The sequence below is a fragment of the Amblyraja radiata genome, chromosome 13, assembly GCF_010909765.2.
Source record: "Amblyraja radiata isolate CabotCenter1 chromosome 13, sAmbRad1.1.pri, whole genome shotgun sequence".
In the NCBI taxonomy this organism is placed as follows: domain Eukaryota; kingdom Metazoa; phylum Chordata; class Chondrichthyes; order Rajiformes; family Rajidae; genus Amblyraja; species Amblyraja radiata.
This window is the reverse complement of record NC_045968.1, coordinates 19885894-19893962: the sequence shown is the minus strand read 5'-3', so window position 1 is coordinate 19893962 and position 8069 is coordinate 19885894. Positions and strand designations below refer to the sequence as shown.

General features: G+C 39.9%; 1 protein-coding gene across 1 annotated transcript; it reads left to right on the top strand.

Annotated features, from left to right (window-relative positions):
- Positions 1-530: 530 nt before the first annotated feature.
- On the top strand, positions 531-1616 carry LOC116980165 (C-C motif chemokine 20-like). The gene is made up of 4 exons (XM_033032271.1): positions 531-672; positions 774-888; positions 982-1059; positions 1333-1616. Exons 1-4 carry the CDS (start codon positions 594-596, stop codon positions 1361-1363), a joined length of 303 nt encoding a protein of 100 aa, XP_032888162.1. The 5' UTR covers positions 531-593; the 3' UTR covers positions 1364-1616.
- The last annotated feature ends 6453 nt before the right edge of the window (positions 1617-8069 follow it).

Here is an 8069-nt window from a genome sequence, read left to right as displayed (position 1 = left end):
TTACTATTCCCCTTTTTTAAACATGAAATGAATTACACAATGCACACAATATGCTTTATGATTTAATTTCTAAGCTGATTTCTCTGAATTCAAATTATTGTTTCATTGTGCTTAAAAAATGACTGCAGATATATATATTTTTTAATTCTCTTTTTAGATTCATCCATTTTGTGCAGTAATTTTGCTTTTAATACCCAATTTGTACTACAGAGCTGGCCAAGTTTGAAAGGCTGTTCCCTTTAGCTGTGTTGTGTTGTGTTGTGCTGTGTTACATTTTGAATCTAAATGGAAATAACATAAGAAGTAAATACTACCTGCTTCAATTGATCGTGGATAGTGAAACAAAGGTATTAGGAAGTACGTAGATGATGATATCATCAGGCTGCCAAGATATATTTATAAACAGTGTGATGTAATCAGGTGAGGTAATATCGTGGAAAATCCAGAGGTCAGGTGTTGCATTTCCTTGTTTCAAAATATGTCCCAATCAAAGCGTATATAAGCAGTTGACAGAATCAAAAAAGCACATCAGATCTCCGTTACCACCTCAACATACTCCACAGCAAAATTATCTTATAAACCAGTGAGCAACAATGAACACTCTCAAGAGACTTCTCCCAGCAGCTATGCTCTCATTGATTGTACTGAACATGTTTGGTAATACACTATCAGGTAAGTCTTAAAGATGCCTTTTAACACATTCCCACTAATTAGATTTTAAAGAAAGTTATATACTTGTGCTACATGCATGACTATATTTTTCATTCTTTCAGCTGCAGCATACAGAGACTGCTGTCTCGCATATTCGAGGAAGAGACTGCCACAAAAATTGATCTCTGGTTATGTGGAACAAAAATCCAATGAAATATGTGAGATAGATGCAATTATGTAAGTACAATTCGATAATATATTCCTTATGATCGTAGAATAATATTTATTAGAATTTTCAATTAATAGAACGACAATTTAAATATTTTATAGATTCTACACCGTCAGAGGAAGAGCAGTGTGTGCAGATCCTGAGCACCATTGGGTGAAGAAAGCACTGAATTTTTTGAGGTAAGCAACATAATAGATGACTGATAACATTGAGAAAGCTACAGCAGTGATCTGAAATGTATAAAGTGTTGCCAATCAAGAGTAGATGAGGGTTGCATCCACAATCAAACTTCTGAAGATAAATCTGAAAATTTTCATTTTCTTTGCAAAGCTGCTGTAAAATGTAAACTACTCAGCAATATTTGATATTTAGATATTATTGACAGCATTTTCATTGATTTATTTTATTATAATATTTGATTATTTGAAACATTGATCTCTTTGTCTTCACAGCAAAAAGCTGAGAAAAATGTCACAAGATTGAGCCACGTCTCGAGGAAAGAAGTTGGCTGCATTTAGCTGGATTTATTTCAAGAAATCATCCTGCATAGTATCTATGCCCAGACAATGAAAGTTTATTAAAACTTCCGTAATTTGTATCAGTCACAATTGATGTGTAAGCCACTTTATTTATAGTGTGTTCAACTGAACTTAATTAAGTAACTTAACTGTATATTCTTATTTAATTTTTTGCTACATTATTCTGGTTGTGAATTAAATGACGATGATTGTAATATTACCTATTATGTGTGTCAGTCAATCTATGTTTAATTTATTGGAAAGTGAAAGATGCCAAGGAATATCTCAGAGTTCGTAGCACCGTGTTAATTGCCGCCTCTGTGTATTTCAAAAATGGGAGCGAATGAAAAATAAAGATATTTATTTCAGATTTCTTCTTCGGTAATTTATTTTGCCTCACTAACGGAAACCTAGCCAATGGTAAACCACTTACAGCATTGTCAGCAGAAGGGTAAACTAAAGCTCATCACAAACATCTTTCCAACTTCATCAGACACAAGATGGAATAAAATAAAGAGCAGGGGGATTGTTCCTATTGTTCGGAATCCCAGGAAAGCCTACTTGAGGGATTCCAAACATTCAATGTGAGGCTTCTAGTATTGAATGCCTAACAGAATTATGACTTTTGAAATCCAGAATGGAACTTTAATAAACATTGTAAAATTCCTGCGTCAGCTTCTTCAGGTGTTTACATTTAAACTGGTTTCTTGTTTTACCCTGGCACCTGTTCTTTATTAAAGCAAATGTTTTGACCAAAAGTAACAGATTATTATCTAAATGGTCAGATTATTATCTAAATGGTGTCAAGTTGGGAAAAGGGGAAGTACAACGGGATCTGGGGGTCCTTGTTCATCAGTCACTGAAAGTAAGCATGCAGGTACGGAAGGCAGTGAAGACAGCGAATGGCATGTTGGCCTTCATAACAAGAGGAGTTGAGTATAGGAACAAAGAGGTCCTCCTGCAGTTGTACAGGGCCCTAGTGAGACCACACCTGGTATTGTGTGCAGTTTTGGTCTCCAAACTTGAGGAAGATCATTCTTGCGATTGAGGGAGTGCACATAGGTTCACAAGGTTAAATCCCGGGATGTCGGGCCTGTCATTAGATTGGAACGGCCGGGCTTGTATACTCTGGAATTTAGAAGGATGAGAGCGGATCTTATTGAAATATATAAGATTATTAAAGGTTTGGATATGCTAGAGGCAGGAAACATGGTCCCGATGTTGGGGGAGTCCAGAACCAGGGACCATAGTTTAAGAATAAGTGGTAAGCCATTTAGAAAGGAGATGAGAAAAAAAAAATTCACACAGAATGTTGTGAGTGTGTGGAATTCTCTGCCTCAGAGGGCGGTGGAGGCTGGTTCTCTGGATGCTTTCAAGTGACATAGAGCTCTTAGGGATAGCGGAGTTAAGGGATATGGAGAGAAGGCAGGAACGGGGTACTGATTGTGGATGATCAGCTATGATCACATTGAATGGCGTTGTTGGCTCGAAGTGCCGAATGGCCTACAACTGCACCTATTGTCTATTGTCTATTGTCTATTGAACAATGAAACTAAGTAATTAAATTGCTTATGACATTTGCTGAAGTTAGCTTCAGTTTTCTAACTAATCTCAGAAATAGGCATATCATTATTCTCAATGCAGTAAATATTGAAATATCGTATGTTCTGCTAATTTCTGCTTGGATTGAGGTGCCTGAAAGTTCAGAGTCTTAGAGTCATTGAGCACAGAAACCTGCCTTTGGACCTATCCTGGTCATCTAGTACCCATCTATCCTAATCCAGTTTCCCACCATTTTGACCATAACCTTCTACGCCATGGCATTTAAAGGATTCATTCAGATACATCTTTAATATTGTGAGAGCACCTGTCTCTACTACCCCACAGGCAGTGTATTCCAGATTTCACCCACTCTCTCAGCAATAAAAAAAATCCCCAAGTACTCACTAAATCACTTACCATTAACCTCTGCTCTGGTTAAGGACACTTCTGCTGAAGAGAAATGTTATCACCATCTACCCAATCTATTCTTCTCTTTCAACAGGGTGCACTCCCATTTCCCCCACTAGCCCATCCCCCTTTCTAGTCTAACCCACCATCCCCTTCTACTCATATCCCTCCCTCTGGCCTCATATTTCTCCCATGTCCTCTCCTTATCCTACACCCTTTGGCCTTTGCATCTCCAGCCTTTGTCAAATCATCCGCCCCCTTGCCTGTATCCACCTATTACTTGCCAGACTTTGTCCTGCCCCACTTCTGTTCTACCTTTCCCTCCACCTCAACAGAAGAGATCCGACCTGAAATGTTGCCTATCCATGTCTTGCAGAAATATTGGCAAAGATCCTGCTGAGTTTCTTCAGCACTTTGTGTTTTTATTCACCTCTTTTTTTCCGTAAACTTCACTTGGGTAATCCCTTCGCCCTTTCCACTCTATTGAAAACAAACCCGATCTATTCAATCACCTTACCCTGTTCCTTTGCCTGAAATGGAAAATGACCAAATTGGGAACAACTCACATCGACCTGCATTCTATATTAGAACAGCATGTTTCTCAACAGCTTAATTGAATTTTTTTTAATATACGTGGACTGCATTCATTTTTCATGCCGTTTTCATCTCCTGCACACTTTTAATCCATTCAAAATCTAGATTTGCATCAAATTTCATTGACGAGTTGAGGAGCTTAAATGTGCATGCAGAATTTGCAATTACCCTCCTGAGCTCAAATCATGCTTTTCATAACGACAATGCCTGGAAGTTGGGTTAAATAGAGCAATATTTTTATGCGTCTTGCTATTTGTTTTTAATATCATATATATTGTAACGGGAAGATGTTCTGTGACTTTCACCCTAGAACGGCCGGGCTTGTATACTCTGGAATTTAGAAGGATGAGAGCGGATCTTATTGAAATATATAAGATTATTAAAGGTTTGGACATGCTAGAGGCAGGAAACATGGTCCCGATGTTGGGAGAGTCCAGAACCGGGGGCCATAGTTTAAGAATAAGTGGTAAGCCATTTAGAACTAGAAGTCCTGCTTTTCAGTCTTCTTCCTAACTCTGTAAACTCTTGTTGCAGAACTGCAATCGTTCGGCACCCCTGGTGGTACAAAGGAAAGGTGTACGATATCTTCCACCAAGTCTATGATTTGCCTCCAAGGTTTTCCCAGCATCTGGTCTGGTATCCTGCAGGGGAACCTTGGCTTGTGGCACCCAAAGGTAGGTTATGCCAATCTAAATGGCTGTTGTATGATTTTCATTGATGTGCTTAGTTCATGGATAGCACCAGCCAGAAATATGAATGCACAGCCATTGTGAAGTCTGCTTATGTTTTAACTAAAATAGTACAGCTTGGAAGTTTCCAGCCCATGGTCCCGTGAGTTACTTTCCTGACTTTAGTCCTGAGTTGCACATGGAGGATTAGTTGAAGTAATGTACGAAGATGTGGGAGGGAGGGATAAGATGAGGGGCTTTAGGAAGATTCACTGTCAGGAAATATTTTAATATAACTATATCTGAGACAGGTTCCAAATGTAGTATTACTTCACAGGCGCGGACCTGGACATGATTTTGCTTTTAAAGGAGGGTGGGTCACTGTGGACTTTAGAGGTCCTGCAGAGGCCTATTCCTTCATTAGTGACCCATGAATCCACAGACCAAGATGCAAGGACCAAGATCACGAAGTAGAAACAACAAACTGCAGAAAGTGATTTACACAAAACGACACAAAGTGCTGGAGTAACACATCGGGTCAGGCAGCATCCCTGGCAAACATGGATAGGTGAAGTTTCAGGTCGGGACCCTTCTTCAGATTGATTGTAGAGGAGGAGGTGGGTGTAGGGAGTAGGGAGGCAAGACAAAATGTTACAGGGAATAGGTGCAGCAGACGAGGGAGGTATTTGATAAACAGATACATGGAAGACAGGACAGACGGGACACTACAGACTCCAGAAGTACTGCAGAGGTCTCTCACTTCATGAGACACCATTGAATCCACAGACCAAGCTGCAAGGACCAAGATCATGAAGTTCCACTCAAGCACGTGGGAAAGAAAAATCTGTCACTCACTTTGCGGGATTTGAACCATTTTACTATTCCCCTTTTTTAAACATGAAATGAATTACACAATGCACACAATATGCTTTATGATTTAATTTCTAAGCTGATTTCTCTGAATTCAAATTATTGTTTCATTGTGCTTAAAAATTGACTGCAGATATATATTTTTCTAATTCTCTTTTTGATTCATCCATTTTGTGCAGTTACCTCACCCCCTCTGCCCACCTGTCTGTTTTTTCGATAGGAGGTATACCCTTGAATATTCAGTTCCCAGCCCTGGCCCTCTTGCAGTCATGTCTCTGTAATTCCAACAACATTATACTTGCCAATTTCTAACTGAGCCTCAAGCTCGTCCAATTTATTTCTTATACTTCGCGCATTCATATACAACACTTTGACTTCGGAATTCACCTCCCATCTCACACCGCTCACAATTGGCTCTGATCGTACTCTCTTATCCCTTCTCGAACTTTCCTTCCCATTAATTTGGGAGTCTTGTGTAACTTTTCTTATACTCACTTCCCCTTTAACTCCATCTTTATACTCCCAATTTGTCAATCCCTCCCCTAGCAAACCTGCCTGCCAGAAAGTCGGCCCCCCTCCAGTTAAGGAGTAACCCATCCCTTTTGTACAGGTCACCCCTACCCCAGAGAGATCCCAGTGGTCTATAAAATTAAATCCTTGCATCCTGCACCAGACCCTCAGCCACACATTAAGACCCCCTATCTCCCTGTTCCTGTTGTCACTAGCACGAGGTACTGGAAGCAATCCAGAGATAACCACCCTAGAAGTCCTGCTTTTTAGTCTTCTTCCTAACTCTGTAAACTCTCGTTGCAGAACTGCTTTCTCTTCTTCCCGATGTCGTTTGTGCCCACGTGCACAACTACTGCCGACTGTTCACCTTCCCTCTCATGGATGTTCTGAATTTGGTTTGTGATATCTTGAACCCTGGCACCAAGGATGCAACAGACCATTCTCAAGTCTCGCCTGCCTCCACAGAATCTCCAGTCCGCACCTCGGACAATGGTGTCACCCACCACTATGGCTCTGCCCGACGTCGATCTCGCCGGTCGAGTACATTTAAAGGTGAAATTTTAAGAGTACAGAATCTTTATGTCCCTGTTCGGTTGAAAGGAAAGAGTAATAATTGGAAAGAGCCATGGTTTTCAAGGGAAATTGGACACTTGGGTCAGAAAAAGAGAGATATGTACAATAATTATAGGCAGCATGGAGTAAATGAGGTGCTTGTGGTGTATAAAGAATGTTAAAAAAATCTTAAGAAAGAAATTAGAAAAGCTAAAAGAAGATATGAGGTTGCTTTGGCAAGTAAGGTGAAAGTACATCCAAAGGGTTTCTACAGCTATATTAATAGCAAAAGGATAACGAGGGATAAAATTGGTCCATTAGAGAGTCAGAGTGACAGCTATGTGCCGAGCCAAAAGAGATGGGGGAGATATTGAACCATTTCTTTTCTTCGGTATTCACCAAGGAGAAGGATATTGAATTATGTGAGGTAAGGGAAACAAGTAGAGTAGCTATGGAAACTATGAGGATCAAAGAAAAGGAAGGATTGACACTTTTGAAAAATGCAAAAGTGGATATGTCTCCAGGTCCTGACAGGATATTCCCTAGGACATTGAGGGAAGTTAGTGTAGAAATAGCAGGGGCTATGACAGAAATATTTCAAATGTCATTAGAAACGGGAATGGTGCCAGAGGATTGGCGTACTGCGCATGTTGTTCCATTGTTTAAAAAGGGTTCTAAGAGTAAACCTAGCAATTATAGACCTGTTAGTTTGACGTCAGTGGTGGGCAAATGAATGGAAAAGATACTTAGAGATAATATATATAATCATCTGGGTAAACAGGGTCTGATTAAGAACAGACAACATGGATTTGTGCCTGGAAGGTCATGTTTGACTAATCTTCTTGAATTTTTTGAAGAGGTTACTAGGGAAATTGATGAGGGTAAAGCAGTGGATGTTGTCTATATGGACTTCAGTAAGGCCTTTAACAAGGTTCCACATGAAAGGTTGGTTAAGAAGGTTCAATTGTTGGGTATTAATAGTGGTGTAGCAAGATGGATTCAACAGTGGCTGAATGGGAGATATCAGAGAGTAATGGTGGATAACTGTTTGTCAGGTTGGAGGACGGTGACTAGTGGGGTGCCTCAGGGATCTGTGTTGGGTCCACTGTTGTTTGTCATATACATCAATGATCTGGATGATGGTGTGGTAAATTGGATTAGTAAGTATGCAGATGATACTAAGGTAGGTGGTGTTGTGGATAATGAAGTTGATTTTCAAAGTCTACAGAGAGATTTAGGCCATTTGGAAGAGTGGGCTGAAAGATGGCCGATGGAGTTTAATGCTGATAAGTGTGAGGTGCTACATCTTGGCAGGACAAATCAAAATAGGACGTACATGGTAAATGGTAGCGAATTGAGGAATGCAGTTGAACAGAGGGATCTAGGAATAACTGTGTATAGTTTCCTGAAGGTGGAATCTCATGTAGATAGAGTGGTAAAGAAAGCTTTTGGTGTGCTGGCCTTTATAAATCAGAGCATTGAGTATAGAAGTTGGGATGTAATGTTAAAATTGTACAAGGCATGGTG

Excerpts from the sequence above, each read along its gene's own strand:
- LOC116980165 (XM_033032271.1), top strand. The coding sequence starts at position 594 with ATGAACACTCTCAAGAGACTTCTCCCAGCAGCTATGCTCTCATTGATT. Across the intron at positions 673-773 it reads GTTTGGTAATACACTATCAG|CTGCAGCATACAGAGACTGC; the intron begins GTAAGTCTTAAA and ends TCATTCTTTCAG. Across the intron at positions 1,060-1,332 it reads AAAGCACTGAATTTTTTGAG|CAAAAAGCTGAGAAAAATGT; the intron begins GTAAGCAACATA and ends TTGTCTTCACAG.